The following is a 15,432-nucleotide window of genomic DNA, read 5'->3' on the forward strand; positions in this document are numbered from 1 at the left end:
CAGGAAATTTTGCAGGGGTCTTTATCCTCGGTGATGCAGGTATTCCTTACATCTTACACTACAAATGGGATCCTTGTAGGATCATGGACAGTGTTTGAGGCAAGACTGGGTTGCAAATCATGTGAAATACAAGCAAGTCTGAATTTTGTCAGAGCTTTTAGACTCTAAAAGGAGACTTAGTCCTTAAGTTCTTGCTTTTTCAGCCTTCAGTCTGCTATTAACTCTGAATATAAAAAACAGATTATTTTTAATTGGTGGGATTAGTTAAGGTCAGTGAAAATTCAGCTAACTATTATCAGTCAAGTCAGGGATTACTGGATTGATTGCTTACATTGGAGTTTCAGAAAGAGAGCCTGTGACCAAGTGTCACTGCTGCTGGAGTGGAGCAGGAAGGGTGAGCAGTGATACAGGAACATGCTGCACAGCCACAGCAGTGTGACAAGAATCAGCCTGAATTATAAATGAGCCAGCTCAACTACTGACTTCACAATTGCAAAGGAAAGCTGTTGAGTAAATAACCTGCAAAAGTGTGGAATGCAAGGGCAGCCTGCAATATAAAACCCCAGGGCAACATTTGTACAAGTCCAACCCATTTGTGAGCACAGCAAAGCTTTTTAGTGCTACTCTGTGCTGTCTCAAAGGCATGGCAGCAGCTGCAGAGCATCACCATCATGGGTTACTTTTAGCAGCTTTCCCCTTCCTTCCCTGTATCTCCTAGTCACATCAGTGACAGTTTTGCCTTTGGAGGCATTAGGTCTGAGCAAGAGAGAGATACAAATGTCAAGCAAGACTTGATTTATATGTTCTTCTCAACTAATTGTTTAAGAAACTCAAATTAAGAATTCACACAAGCTCAGCTTCTCTGCTGCCCCCAGAGAATTTAAGTCAGAACTCTTGCAAGATTGTCTATTGTCTTGAAAGGACTTTGGACCAGGCCCAAAGCAGCCATAGCAGAGCTCTGTGCAATAATTTCTAAAGCTAATCACAGAGTATGCATGCAAGAAAGGTGAGTAACAAAGTCCCACCTAAAGTCCTGTTCTACAGCTACTGCTCTTAGTATCCTCTAAGAATGCAAGGCCTATGCATCACTTTAAACAGCTTCTCCAAGGGTGAGAATCATTAAACATGGAAAAGAAAGAACAGCATGCTGATTTGACATAATCATTTCAGCAGCTGCCTGCTCTGCAAATGCTGTTGAATCTTGGGGATGTTGCTGGTAGTTGCCAAAATTATGACTGCTGGAGAGGCAAGGAGTGGAAGCACAAATTAAAACACTTGGGAATCATTCTGTCTCAGGTCTCTAATAGTCTGCATTCATTTTCACTTGGAGGTGTTTTATTGAAACCCTCTCTCTCCCCTCCCTCCCCCAGTAATTGCCCTGTTGTAAATTCACAGTGTGTGAAAGTGCTTCAATTTGAAACCCATGCTATACCAAATTGTTCACATCCATGCCAGTCATTCTCTGCTACATGAAGCCTGGAAAAAGCATTGCTTTCATATTTTTTTATCAGAAAAAAACCCGAGGGCTGTTGTTTTCTTGGAATATTCTGAGTGAGCATATGTACTCCATAAAACCACTTCTGGTGTGTCAGTTCATTTTCTGGAGTGTCAGTGAATCTTGAAGAGTGGTCTCTTAATGATATCTCAAAGCTTCAGTTAGATTTTAGAAAATCAGAGGAGCAGCTTGTTGCTGCTGAGGTAGGGAAGGACTTCCAAGTGCATTTGTCAAAACACCACATTAATGTGACCTCTCCACTCCCCAAATCACCTTGCCATAGTCTGTTTTGCAGTGCAATTGCAGGAGGAGGCTTTCCACCAGCATTACAAAATGCCTTCAATTTTCCTTCCAATCCAGATAATGATTCTGTTTGCTGATTTCCCACTGGGATTTAAAAGGGAATTTGTAGAGCCAGGCAACTTCTATATGCCCCTCCTCACTACTTATTCAGAAAGGCTCTGTGTCTAATATATATGTATGTGTGCTGAGCTGGTGCCTTCATTGCTCTCAACTCCATAGCCAGGGGCAAAACTCAGATACTGGTGTCAGCTGCAGCTTTTAGTTATCCTCAGAATAAACCCCTAGAGAGGAGAAGAAGGGCAGAACTATGAAGGGTGGGCTTGTCTCCACCTCCATGGGCCAGATAAGGACAGAAGGAGCAATAGTATTAACTCATTCCCTTCCCTACAGAATTGCTATCACCTTACCAAGGGCACCAAGGGTACAATATCCTGAAAATGTAAAGAAAAGCATTTCTGCCTTATTAGCCCCACTTTTATGCTATCAGGAGGGGATCTAGCTGTGTATTAGTCTTTTACTCAGTCTGCACAAGGCAAACCAATAGATTTTTTAAAATAATAGATATTGCATAAAGCAGCTAATTGCTGGGTATTGGTTACAGTGAGCTGAACTCACCTGAAACAGTCTTCTAGACACAAAAATCTCTGTATCCAGTCTCCTGGGTCACCTGCTTCTCCCTGCAGGTCTTATTTAACTTGCTGCTTTTCTTCCTCGCTGTGCTGTGTTGCTTTATCAAACCTAGGGAAGGGAAGAGAGACAGTGGGTTACACAGACAGGCAATTTACAAGGTACAAGCAGCACAAAGAAGAAATAAAAAACAAGCTCCCCCCAGATCACATAGGTGTGAGAGACATACAAATGCATAATGTCGGTCATGGCTCTCATTGTTTTCATATCTATGAGATCATTAAGACATTTCTAAGTCCCTGGAGCCCATGATATGCAAGCCCAGGATACAATAAGCAGGGATGAATTAACTGCATGATACATTGATGAACAAAATGAAATAATTTTATTGTACAAGGGGAAATCCTCTGCATTAAACAGCAGACACATCAATTGAAATTACGGCTCACGCTGCATAAATGATAATGAGAATGCTGAAGGGAGCAAAGACACCCACGTGCTGCTGCATCCAAACAGAGCTTATCTTTCAACTGGGACTGTGGAATTTGTCTTCATAGCAAACAGCTCTCCTTTGACAGATACCTGTCTTGGCAGAAGAGCATCCTAGTGCACTTCACACACAGCACTGTGCCAGCAATATGGCTATTCAGTCTCCCCAGCTTCCCATCCCAAGTGTCACTTATTTTTGTCATTTATGTCAAAATCAAGTCATGCCTTGACATTACTGGAACCACTAGTACTGACCTTTTTTGGTACTACTACCTCTGTAGACAGAGGCAGGACTTTCCTCTAAGACACAATAATGGAAGTGAAATCACAGCTCACGTGTCATGTGGCAATAGATTAGTTATATTTCAATCTTTCATTTGAAACTGAAACATTCAGAAATTCCTGAGGGAACTTTCACAGCCTTTTTGGTTTTCTTGCTGTTTTTCTGAGTTATGCAGCCAGTCAGTTTTATCCTGATGCTTCCTAGCATTTTCTAGGTAATTTCATTTTGGCATTTCATGCTTTGCCTTGGGAAATCTTGAAGTGTGCTGCATACCAGCAGTCAATAGCAGGACACGGTCAAGGACAGGCTGGATGGAATGACATTTGTGTCTTGTTTGAGAATGTCTGATGGTAGGTTCAGCATTGCACAATTCTCACTGCTTGAACTGGAAATGAAACTGAAGAATGACTCATGCATTTCCACATCCAACTTCAGCAATGAACCTCTGACCCAGCTAATGTCTTACAGGCTCCATCTTTGCTGTAATAAGGAATAATGACAAGAAAGGAACTGACCTGGTATGACATTGCAGTCTTACACTGCAGACAGCACACATTAGGCAAGGATGGCAGGGTTTGAGAAATGTCATCCTGACCTCTGGGTTCTGTTATTTCATTTGCCAGACTTGGGGAGAAGGCTGCTGCTATGAACTGGATGGGAAATGGTAACTTATAGCTGAATTGTGTGGTGTTGAATTGGTCACTTACCAACTCCTCTAGCTCTAAAATGAAACCAGCTTTCTTTCGGAATAATAAATTAATAACCTGTTATTTGTACCAGGTTTTTAGGCAAAGGGTTCAGTCATCTAGTTCTAGGGAAAAATCCAGGGCCAAAGGAAGCAAAGAAGTACCTGCCAGCCATCCTAGTACCTGGCTCAGCCCCTAAGACTGACTTTGACTTAGGTGTTGAATGACATAGCTGAGCACAGTTAGCACCTTAAAATAACCTTTTTATTGGTGTCTATCTTCTGTCACTCCTCACTCTTTGGTCACACCACTGATATATGCACAAAAACTCTTCCTGCAGAAAGCTGCTAAGTCCTTCGCACACATTAGCTTTCCCAGACACTGATTACAAAGTATAATGTCCAACCTTGTCTCACTACATTGCATGTGCAAGCAGCAGGGAGAGTTTGGCTGGGTTTTTGGAGCCAGCAAACTGATCTGTGCACATTTTGGCTGGGTGTTTGCAGCCAAGAAACTGATCTGTGCATATTTTTAACTTAGCGGTGGCTTTGGAAACAAAATCACAGAATTGTTAGGGCTGGAAGGGGCCTCTGGAGACCATCCAGTCCAACTCCCTGCCGTCCCCTCACCTGCAGCAGCTGGCACAGGAACGTGTCCAGTTGGGTTTGCAATCACTTTTGCTGCCTTTTGGGCAGCCTGTCCCAGTGCTCTGCCACCCTCAGCGTAAAGAGGTTGTCTCTCATGTTGAGCTGGAACTTCTGGTGTTTTAGTTTATGCCCATTGTCTGTGACTGGGCACCACTGAGGAGAGTCTGGCACCATCCTCGTGGCACCCGCCTTGGAGGCATTAATGAGATCAGAAGCCGTGCTGTTCACATCAGGCGGGCAGAGCACCGGCACTGCCTCCATCGCTGGGACACGTCTGACCCGATCCCGGTCCGCGAACTCTAACAGGGGCCCCACAGCGGAGCCCGGCACCCTCAGAGCCGCCGGGCCGAGCGGGGCCGAACAGGGCCGAACAGGGCCGAGTGGAACCGAGCAGGGCCGAGTGGAACCGAGGGGAGCCGAGTGGAACCGAGCAGGGCCGAGTGAGGCCGAGGGGAGCCGAGTGGAACCGAACAGGGCCGAGTGGGGCCGGGCAGGACCGAGTGGAACCGAGCAGGGTCGAGCGGGGCCGGGCAGGACCGAGTGGAACCGAGCAGGGCCGAGTGGGGCCGGGCAGGACCGAGTGGGGCCGAGCAGGGCCGGGCAGAGCTAACCGGGGAACAGCAGGGTCGAGAGGGGAACAGCAGGGCAGCGGGCAGGGCCGGGCGGGGCCGAGCAAGGAACAGCAGGGCGGGGCCGGGGCCGGGGCCGGGGGCGGTGTCCCGGTCCCCCCGCCCTTCGCAGTCCCCGGGCCCGGCCCCGCCGCACGTGAGCGGCCCCACGGCCGTCCCGGGGCTGCCGCGATGGAGCTGCCGGCCGTCAACCTCAAGGTAGGGGCTTGTGCTGCCCACGGGGGAGCGGGAGGGCGGCTGAGGGCTGCGGAGGGGGGCGGGCCGGGCCGAGCCGGGCCGGGCCGGGCCGGGCCGAGCCGAGCCGAGCCGAGCCGGGCCGAGCCGGGCCGGGCCGAGCCGAGCCGGGCCGGGCCGGGCCGTGCCGAGCCGGGCCGGGCCGGGCCGTGCCGAGCCGGGCCGGGCCGGGCCGTGCCGTGCCGGGCCGGGCCGGGCCGTGCCGAGCCGGGCCGGGCCGGGCCGTGCCGGGCCGGGCCGGGCCGGGCCGTGCCGAGCCGGGCCGGGCCGTGCCGAGCCGGGCCGGGCCGAGCCGGGCCGGGCCGAGCCGAGCCGAGGCGAGCCGGGCCGAGCCGGGCCGAGCCGGGCCGAGCCGAGCCGGGCCGGGCCGAGCCGAGCCGGGCCGAGCCGAGCCGAGGCGAGCCGAGCCGAGCCGGGCCGGGCCGAGCCGAGCCGGGCCGAGCCGAGCCGGGCCGAGCCGAGCCGAGCCGAGCCGAGCCGAGCCGAGCCGGGCCGGGCCGAGCCGAGCCGAGGCGCGGGGGCTCGGACCGGCCCTCGCTGTAGCCCTGCTCTCCTCTGGCACGGTCTCCAGCCCTGTGCCTGGTCCCGCTCCTGGCTGAGGCCCTGCTCGGAGCTGCGGAGCGCTCTGAGGAGGAAACACTGAAGTTCCTACTTTCCTTATCACATGGGCAAAGGCTGCAGAAGTTCTGAACGCCGTGAGTCCGAGTCGGGGGAGGTCTAGGTTGGATATCAGGAAAACGTTTTCCCAGAGGGTGATGAGGCACTGAACAGGGTCACAGCACCAAGCCTGTCTGAGTTCAAGGAGCATTTGGACAAGCACAGGCTGGAATTCTTGGGGTGTTTTGTTCAGGGCCAGGAGTTGGTGATCCTGATGGGTCCCTTCCAGCTCAGTGTATTCCGTGATTCTTGGTTAAACCCACCAGGTGATGACTCCAAAGTTTGTTCTTACTTCAGGGGTATTGCTAAAGTGGCCAAGGACTGAGCAGAGACAAGAGCTGGCTATTAACTCGTGTCCATGCTGGTTCCAGCTCAGCTGACCAGAGCTAAGCCAAGATAAACACTGCACAAGATTCTGAGGAGAAAAAGTTTTTGCTTTTCAAGCAAAGTATCTTAGAAAAATAAGCCTGCTTCCTTGGGGGTTATCATCTGACAGATAAGTGCAATTGCTTCTCTGCGGGGAGGGCAGGCTCCACTTGAGTGTACTTGGGAAATTTCAGTGAATATCTGATAACCAGAGAAAGGAGATATAACAAACTTAACCAGTAACGTTACATTTTTCACTTTTGGAAGAAGCACTTCCTTGCTGACAAGCCAGTGGATGTTAAAATCACACGTTGCTTTTGATGTTGATGTTTGATTCTGATGTCTTCTGTGCTGCCAGACATGTTACATTTTCTTCAATTTTTTTTGTCTTTCACTTTTTCAGAGCCCTGAGATTTCTAGGTGTGTGCGTCCTTTCCCAGCTTCTCTACTTTGTGATTTTATTTAATATAGCATGGTTCAGGTGCTTTCTTTGTGCCCAGAGAGTGAGAGCATCATGGATCACACCAGGGTTTTTTTTTTAATGGTGATTCGTTAAGCTGACGTGAGCAGTGGCCTTGGACCAGGCTCTGCCTATGGGTTGGATGAGAGAATAGTATTATCTCAGCTACCTTTATTAATTCAGCTTTGTACAGGACAGCTTTCATGTGGCTGTGTTAAAGGATTGATGTTCATATAATGAGGAATACCCCTCTTACTAGTTCACCAAGAAAAGCAACCTCCCTTGTTAGAGGCAAGTAGGCAAATGGATTTTTCAAGGCCCGTCATGTGGATTATATTACACTCTGGAAACCAGCTGATACTTTGCTCTGACAAGTTTGGACTATTCTGTGATTGCCAGGGCACTAGGAAGATTAAAAGATCTTGCCTTCTGCTTTGTTTTTTAGCTTGGCTTGATTTTTTTTTTTCCCATGCTAAAACAACAGTGAAAACTAAGGACATTTAATTAAAAAGTTTGCCAACACGAAATCCATGTTCTACCATGGGAAATGGAGATAGGAGAGCTGAAAAACACTGACTGTTAAATGAATGAATCTCAAAGACAACAAAACTGAAGTGTTGCCTTTCTTCTCTCGTTTCACACAACCATTCCCCCATCTCTTACAAGTTAAGAGTCATTTTGTCCTGGGCAAACTGTTTTCAGCATTAAGAAATTCCTTGTTACCAAATCTGCTGCTTCTGCTTTGAGCTGCAAAGACAGGAATGGGGATTTAATAGTAGTACCTACACTTCATACTGTTCCTGAGTTAGGGCCTGATTCCCTGGAATATACCACAAAGGTGGGGAAGATTCTTACTCAGGAGGGCCTGGAAATAACACACTGCTACTATTTATTGGCATGATCTGCTTACTTGTTCTGTGAGATTATAAAGATGAGCCTCGTGATAGAAGTAGTTCCAAGAAATCTGCATGGCTGAGCTGTGTTTGTGCCAGAACCTAGCAGTATCTTAGCCTCAGGGTCTCTCTTTAAGCTACTTGCAGAGCTATAAAATAAATGGAGCAGGGTTTGTCCTGGAGTGGGTGAGGAACATGCTCATTGAACAGGATCTACTGGCTCAGTTCTAACAGCCATGCTCAGCAAATCACGGGGCAAGCTGCACAGCCATACTTCTGCCATGACAGCTTGGCACCTCTGATTATTGAAATAATCATGCAGAGCCTCAAAATACAAAGTTTGACTTTGATCCAGCCTGGACAATGCCCTACAGTCCACGTGCCTGGAAACAGACATTTTGTACTTAGGCATTTTTTAATGCTAAGTCACAGAATCAAGGAATAATAGAGATGTCTGTAATGCCATGTGATTAAACCTCCTGCTCAAAGCAAAACTGCAAAGTTAGATCAAATAGCTCAACTCAAAAATCAGCTGAGTTTAAAATAAGAACAGAGCCATGACAGCCCCATTGGATAGCCTGTCCCACTGCTTAAGCACTCTCATTATTATCACTCTGTTATAATAATGAGGTGCATCCTCACAGGTGGCCACTCAGATTCATATTTTTGGTTTTGTGTGTTCTCAGGTGAATGTCACTATAAAGTAGGTGAGCTCACTCTAAAATAAAAAAAAAAAATAAAATAAAATAAAATAAAGTAAAATTTAGATACAACAAGAAAACAGTTTTAATTTGGAACTGTTCCATTTTTAACTTGGTCAAAATTCAGCCTTATGCTAAGTTCTGTGCTGATGCATGTTTAAAGGAGTTCCTGTTCTAAAGAGTTTCCCATCTAATGAGACCCTGGCAGACCTAGGCTCTTTTTATGCTTGGCAATTAGTTCCAGCACATGCTGGGATTTGCAAAGGATGTATGAATTCTCCTTAGCTCTGCCCAGTTTCCAGTGGGATACATTTAATTGCATGGCCATCCTTTTTTCCCAGAAGAGATGGGGACAAAGGACCCACCTTTCTTATTTTCTGCACTCACCACTGGTTCAAGTCTTAGGAGTTGTTTTCTCAAAAGAAGAAATGTGTGTTTGTCTTAGCTACAGATTTAAGTCCTTGGACAGATGGAAAAAAATTTAATTCTTCTGCTGTTTTATCAGGAGACTGCCTGCAAATTAACTAATCTCACACAGTAACTGTGGCTGTTCATTAACACTATTTTCTATGCTAAAGCATACCAACCCCACCAGCCAATTCCTTAGTGCACGGAAGAACTGTCAGGTAAATTGGGCTAATAACTAAAAAGGGAATATCTTGGTTTTATTTCAGCAGTCTCTCATAGTATCAGCCCTAGTTTACCTGACTTTCTGCTGATGACTACCAATACTTCATAATTTAGTAACTGCAGTATTGATCTAGACATCTTTAAAAAAAACCTACCCTGCCTAATTATTTGAACTTGTGAACCTTGAGGGGTCTTGCAGGTATGTAACATGCAATTAAATACTACCTAATTAATATTTTTCCTGGTGTTGTGAGAGTCTCTTGAGTAAATGCTATTTGCATGCCTCCATTCTTATCCAGCATTTTACTGATTAGCAGTTTTTCCATTGTGCCTGTGAGAGGAGGAAGCATGAGAGGTGGTGAAGCATTTTGTAAGCTTTCATGAAGAACCAAAAAGATTAATAAAAATCTGTCTAAGTTAGAGCAAAGCCTAGTGAGTGCTCAGCAGCTGTGATGTGCTGCAGTTGAGGAGGAGCAGGAGTAAGTCATTTGCACTGTGGTGTCCTGGGGAGCACTGTGAGCCACAGCAGCTGGGCCACCCCTGTGCTCTGCTGATTGTGCTTCACTTATGGCACAGCTTCACTCTCTTCTCCAGCAACTAGTTGTGTTTTAAGTTAGAGCATGGAGAGATGTTTTAAATCAAGGAATCTAGCAGGGTGTCAGTAGATCTTCATTTCTTTTTTGTGTCTTAATGCTCCTATCTGCATACAGCTTTCCTGTGTCCACGGATAACTTAGGCTTTTGGTATGTACTCATTTCCCAATTTTCTTTTTTTTTTTTCCTTTGGGGGGGAGTGTGCTTCAGAGGAGTTTTGGTAATGTGGGTTTGGTTTTTTTAATACCAAGGCCAGCAGAAATGCCAATTTGAAGCCTTTCTCACAGCTAGGAAAAAATTCAACCGTGCCTTTATCCCATGGATCCTCTGATGTGTCCAGGCTTCAGCCTTTCTTTAGTGAGGCTGTTAATAGAGCCTGTCTTCCATATTCTTGTTTTCACAAATATTGAGAGAGCAAATATGAGTGATGTCCCTTTGTTGGAGTGACCAGCAGGCTATAGATGTAGAAAAGCCTGAAGTGAAATATTGTTGTTCCCATTTGCTCTCTGAATAAACATGGAGGGTATGTTTCCTTGGTTACAAAAATGGCAAGTGGTGGTAAAGAGAATCCTTCTATCAGTTGTTACAGTAAGATCCTTTCTTCTTGAATTTGTCCCATTAAGCACAAGGACCAGGATCATTAAGAACACTTGCAAAGTGCAGAATTTGTGACAATATTATCCTATTACTGCTCAGGGCACTGTTGGCATTTGGACCTGATGGCTTCACTGGGAGTGAAAAGAGCTGTGTGTTCTGGCAGGATCAGAGTTCACAGAGTCCTGGAAGAAGCCTTCAGGTCTGTTAATACTGCAGTGAGGTTGGACCACTGCTCTGAACAGACTAGAAGGAGGTAAAAGAAGGATTGGCTGAGGACTGGAGTAAAATTCTGGGAGCTGCAGGCATGGCTGTCCATGGGCTTTTTGATGATGGGATGCCAGATTGGTCATGTATAAACTGTGCTAGCACAACATGAATCAGATTGCCTGGCTTTCTGTGCAAACTTTTCTGGAGTTCCAAAATTAATAACCTATTTAGAAAAGGCTAAATGGTCCAGGAATCAGCTGTTGACAGGGATGACAAGAAGAATGAATGACTACAGTGTAGCACCACAGGACATACTCAGCAACAGATGTGGAGAAAAATGGCTTTGTCTTCACTGTCTCAATTGCCTCACCATCTTTCTGTAGTGGTTCATGTGTCCAGGCCACTCTTCCACCCATCCCTTGGGGACGAGATGGTGCTGTTTCATGTTGATCCTGCCAGAGTTCTCCCAACATGCTGACCTGTCTTCCTGTTTTGTTTTTTTCCACAGGCTATCATTCTGGTACATTGGCTGCTCACAGTGTGGTAAGTTATTAGTGTCTGGCCTGGGGGAGAAGAGGGTATTCCTTCAAACTATGGGATGTTCCTTGGCAATCAGCACTCTCTGTTTGTGCCTGTGTGCAAGAAGATCCTAAATCTAAGAGTGAGGTGTTTGTGTGGGAACAGGGATGAAACCAAACTGTTGCAGGCTTATTGTGAATGTGAGCTGGATTTTTTTTGTCACTTTTGACAGGGGATGCATGAGTTACATGTTGCCAGTCTCCTATGCCTGGGGAAATTTCAGTGTCCTTGCAATGGGAATCTGGGCCATTGTGCAGCGAGATTCCCTTGATGCCATAACAATGGTGAGTGCAAGAGTATTGGTCTCTCCCAGGCTGCTCAGGAGGAGGGTGGAGGGCAGTCTTTGAACCAGTGATGATTTTCAGCTGTTCCCAATACAGCAGTTCCCTATTTGGGTGGGTTTGGGGCTTTTTTTTTGAGAGAGCATATAAATTTATGAGCTCTTTAAACCAGAGTGAAAAGCATTCATTCTCAATTATTTTCCTTTTCAGAGATGAGACATACTTGATTCTTCCTTTTTTTACCTGCTGTTGTGCTAGATGAGGACTCCAAGTGTTTAATATGCTTGAGTTGGAGGGGCTTTGTAAAACCCTTTTCTGAACATTGAATAGATTGGTAAACAAAAATAAACAATCCTAGAATATATTATGAGAAGATATCAGACAGGAAAAGGCACGAAATACAAGGTCATTCATCCAGGAGTATCTGTCTGCCTGGGGCAGTACCAAGAGTGCTGTGTGATACTGGGGTGAAGGAGGATTGTGCAACATAGATCTCACAGGAAACAGAGGCTGACTGTTACTGTCAGTGGTTAAACCCTTGTTCTCTTCATGTCCCATTCTCTGTCCTTGTTTCCAGTTCTTGACTGGCCTGCTGCTCACAGTGCTCACAGACATCATTCACATCTCTATCTTCTACCCTGCCCATGAGTTCCTCAGTGATGCCCAGCGGTTCAGCATTGGCATGGCCATCTTCAGCCTCCTGCTCAAACCTGTCTCCTGCTATTTGGTGTATCGAATGTACCGGGAGCGTGGAGGAGAGTGCACCTTTAACATAGGTAGGATGATTTTTCTGCTTCCATGTCAGTGTGAGCCCCCTCCTCAGGACTGACTGCACTTCAGACCCTGAATTCAGCCTCAGCTCTGTGCAACTGGATTCTGCCCTCCTTTCCAGGCAGACAGGGTGCTTGCTCTGCTTGCTCATGTTTGTTCTCCCATTCTGTCCTTCTGCTGTGTCTTTGGCCTTAAATTTATATTCTTCCTCTCTTTCTTTGCTGACCTGAAGTTTTTGACAGCCATTTTGCCCACAGTGGTGTTGAGGGCTTTTCCTCTCTTCCTCCTCCTGCATTTGTGTGTGTTTTTTGGAAACTTTTGTGTGTCCTTTTTTTTGTCAACCCTTTCTTCTGGGGGAAAGTAGTGGCAGTATTTCCTCTGGTTGGATTATGAACAAGAGGGAAATAAAGCTGGACTTCTAACTGCTTTCTTTGGGCCTCACATGCCCAATTTACCTTGATTGCTTTGGACTTTGTTCCTTACATGGAAAATGGGACTAATATTTACCTGATGGGAGGTAGTTTGGAGACATTTTATTTTTCCCCTGATTGTATTTGATATTGATAATGTGGAAGATTTGCCAGAGAGGATGGGCTGGGGCTAGATGTTCTGGGTCTTGGTCAGCTTTGCCAAGCATTCCTGGTACTAACTCACGCCTGGGCCGATGCCAGGGATTTATTGTTTGCCAGGGATTGTTGTTTGAATTCAAGCTGGCAAAACCTACAGCCTGTCACGGTTCTGTTTGTCATCCTAAGAGGGCTGTGCAGGACAAAAGATGGTGTATTTGCATTACAGTGTCTGGAATCCTCTCTTATTCTGCTTTGGTGGTAGCAAAGATCACACTCCTTTGAGAAGAGGTGGAAAGCTGCAGAGGAGGAGAAGCCATGAAAGGAAGGAAGGAAGCCTAATTGCCTTAGGGCACTGTGTGCTATTTGCACCTCTCTGCTAATGGAGTGTGGATGTTATCTCTGCCAGCTGCTTGTGAAAATCCAGATGAGTAGATCTTACCTGGGTCAGGAGGCATGTGAGTCACATGCTGCACCTTTTTTGTGTCAGTTTTTATTAGCTGCTCACTGTGCTTGTCATTGGGATTCAACATGTGTATCCCATAGGAAGTATAGATATCACTGAGGAGTTTATCCCTTTGCTTGGAATTTGGCAGCACTTCTTTTCAACTACACTATCCCAAACCAAGAGCCTCCTCTCAGGCACAGGTGGGAATTCAGACACTGTAGCTTCATATCCTCTCCTGAACTGTCTTTCTTACAAGATTTTCAGTACTGTATCTTGTTTTGTGCTGAATGTGCTTGACAAATTTCCTCTCATTTTCCTGCTCTCTGGCATTTTCATTTGAACACAGCAGTGTTTAAATTTTCCTCAACTTTTCTGTCTTGTTTTCTTTCTATACAAAGTCCCTCTTTGTTGCTTGGGAACATCCTTGCTGCTTAGAACAAATCCCTCATAGTCTGGTGACTATCTGTGATTCCCCATGACAAATGCCTGGCCCATAGATGAAGAGCTGTCCATGCACATTCTCTGCCTCCTCTTTCCCTGCTCATCCCCTGGATAGTAACATGATTTTGCACAGACAAGTTGTTAATAGTGCAGTTAGGAGCACTGTTAGATTCAAATTTGGTGCCACTCTTAAGGCATAGCTGCATTGTTGGGAAGAGTGGTTCATGCCTTTAAATCTATGTCAGGCAGCCACAGTTCCTGCAACTTCTGCCTGTCTGGTCATTTTTCCATGAGTTCTCATACACTTTATCTTACTGAAATACACTGTCACAGGAACCTGTTGTGCTGCCATGGGGTATTGTGGGTCTTGCTTTCCACACAGCCATGTGGCTAAGAAAGTGGTTCTCAAAGAAAGAACAGGCATGTTGGAAGGATGACTGTTCTTCCCTCCTGCCTGTTCAGTGAGGATCACAGACCACAGGTGCTGGGAGCTGGTAAAACGTGTGCCCCTGAGCTGTTGGTTTCCTCTAGAGCATTCAGCTCTGGTGCTTTTGCCTTTGTCCCAAGCCTGTTGTGTCCCATCTCCCCTCAGGTGTGGCCGGCGTGGGCCAGGAGCGCAGCGCCTACGAGCGCATCGATCAGCCAGAGGCGCCTCCGCAGTGGCCTGCCCAGAGCAAGGCAGCCCAGGCACCCTACTGAGCACCCTGCACAGACACTGCCCTCAGCCTGCCATGCAGCAGCACCTGCTACTGGGCAAACAGGAGAAGAGCTGGTCATTCTTCTGCCTGCCTGAAGGTTAGGCAGATGGGCTCTGCACCAAGTCCAGAAGATCTTGGAGGTGTCATGTTAAGCACTGTGACTCACTGTAATCCCAGTACTCTCCTTTCCTCCCTCCCCCTAAATCTCTGTACATGTGACTGGATGCACCTTCTGCAGACTTTTAGTGTTTCATTGTGTTTCTTCTTTGTTATAAAAGAACCACTCAAAGTACTTCTGGACAAGCAGTCTAAAAAAATGCTTATGGACTGCCCTAAAACAATACAGTGTAGCCTGATTTTATGCAGATATATTTCCAGGAAACATTTAGGAGTTCCTAAGAGCTGTTTTTGATGGTATTATTTAACTGCTTGTGTTCCCAGTATCTGGTATTGGGTTTTATTAACTTATGCTTTTACACAAGTTGAATATCCTTCAGGATACTTCAAATGACTCTTGAATGTAGATTATAGATCCTTTGTGCCTTGAAATATCCTTTTGCCTTCATCTGCTTGTCTTAATAGAACTTGAAATATTACATTTTTCTAAGAAAACTATAAAATGAACACAGTTTTTCTGTGTTAGAAAAAGTTACACTGGTCACTTTTGTCTCATTTGAAAATGTAGCTTTTCCTGAGGGTTTGGGACTGCAGCCAGCCATTCTGGGAGGGTCATTATGAGGGAAGGTCTACAGGGCTCTGATGGCTTTTAGCCTAAGCTTTACTGTGAGAAGTCAAAGATACTACTTATAGTTGTGTGGGTGGGAATATGGGCCAGTAAAATGGGGATTGAGGAAAGATGGACTTATTTACACTGTAGATGTTCCATTGGGTGTGTTGTTATGCACGATAAATTCATCCTGCTGTGGCTTTCAGGTAAGATTCTAAAAAAAGAAAACAGACCAAACAAAACCCCAGAATCAAACAAACAAACAGATTTTATCAGGATTCATTTACAGAAGAAAACGAGCATGTTAGCTTAGGCAGAATTCTAGTGCTAGGAAGATAGGTATTTTCCTGAAGCAAGTTCATTTTCAAAGTCTATATTGATATTTTACAACTGCATTTGTCTTGACAAGACCTGCTGCTGTGTT

At 46.0% G+C, this 15,432-nt stretch overlaps 1 protein-coding gene across 1 annotated transcript; it reads left to right on the forward strand.

The window, feature by feature from the left end:
- Positions 1–5,228: 5,228 nt before the first annotated feature.
- AGTRAP (angiotensin II receptor associated protein) lies at positions 5,229–14,933 on the forward strand. Its single transcript, XM_079326371.1, has 5 exons — positions 5,229–5,357; positions 11,006–11,040; positions 11,249–11,360; positions 11,935–12,133; positions 14,176–14,933. Exons 1-5 carry the CDS (start codon positions 5,331–5,333, stop codon positions 14,280–14,282), a joined length of 480 nt encoding a protein of 159 aa, XP_079182497.1. The 5' UTR covers positions 5,229–5,330; the 3' UTR covers positions 14,283–14,933.
- The last annotated feature ends 499 nt before the right edge of the window (positions 14,934–15,432 follow it).

The sequence above is a fragment of the Erithacus rubecula genome, assembly GCF_903797595.1.
Source record: "Erithacus rubecula genome assembly, chromosome: 24".
Lineage (NCBI taxonomy): Eukaryota > Metazoa > Chordata > Aves > Passeriformes > Muscicapidae > Erithacus > Erithacus rubecula.

Bases quoted from the DNA above. Each gene is read 5' to 3' on its own strand.
- AGTRAP (XM_079326371.1), top strand. From the start codon at position 5,331: ATGGAGCTGCCGGCCGTCAACCTCAAG. The intron at 5,358-11,005 runs GTAGGGGCTTGT...TTTTTTCCACAG, and splicing joins TGCCGGCCGTCAACCTCAAG to GCTATCATTCTGGTACATTG. The intron at 11,361-11,934 runs GTGAGTGCAAGA...CCTTGTTTCCAG, and splicing joins CCCTTGATGCCATAACAATG to TTCTTGACTGGCCTGCTGCT.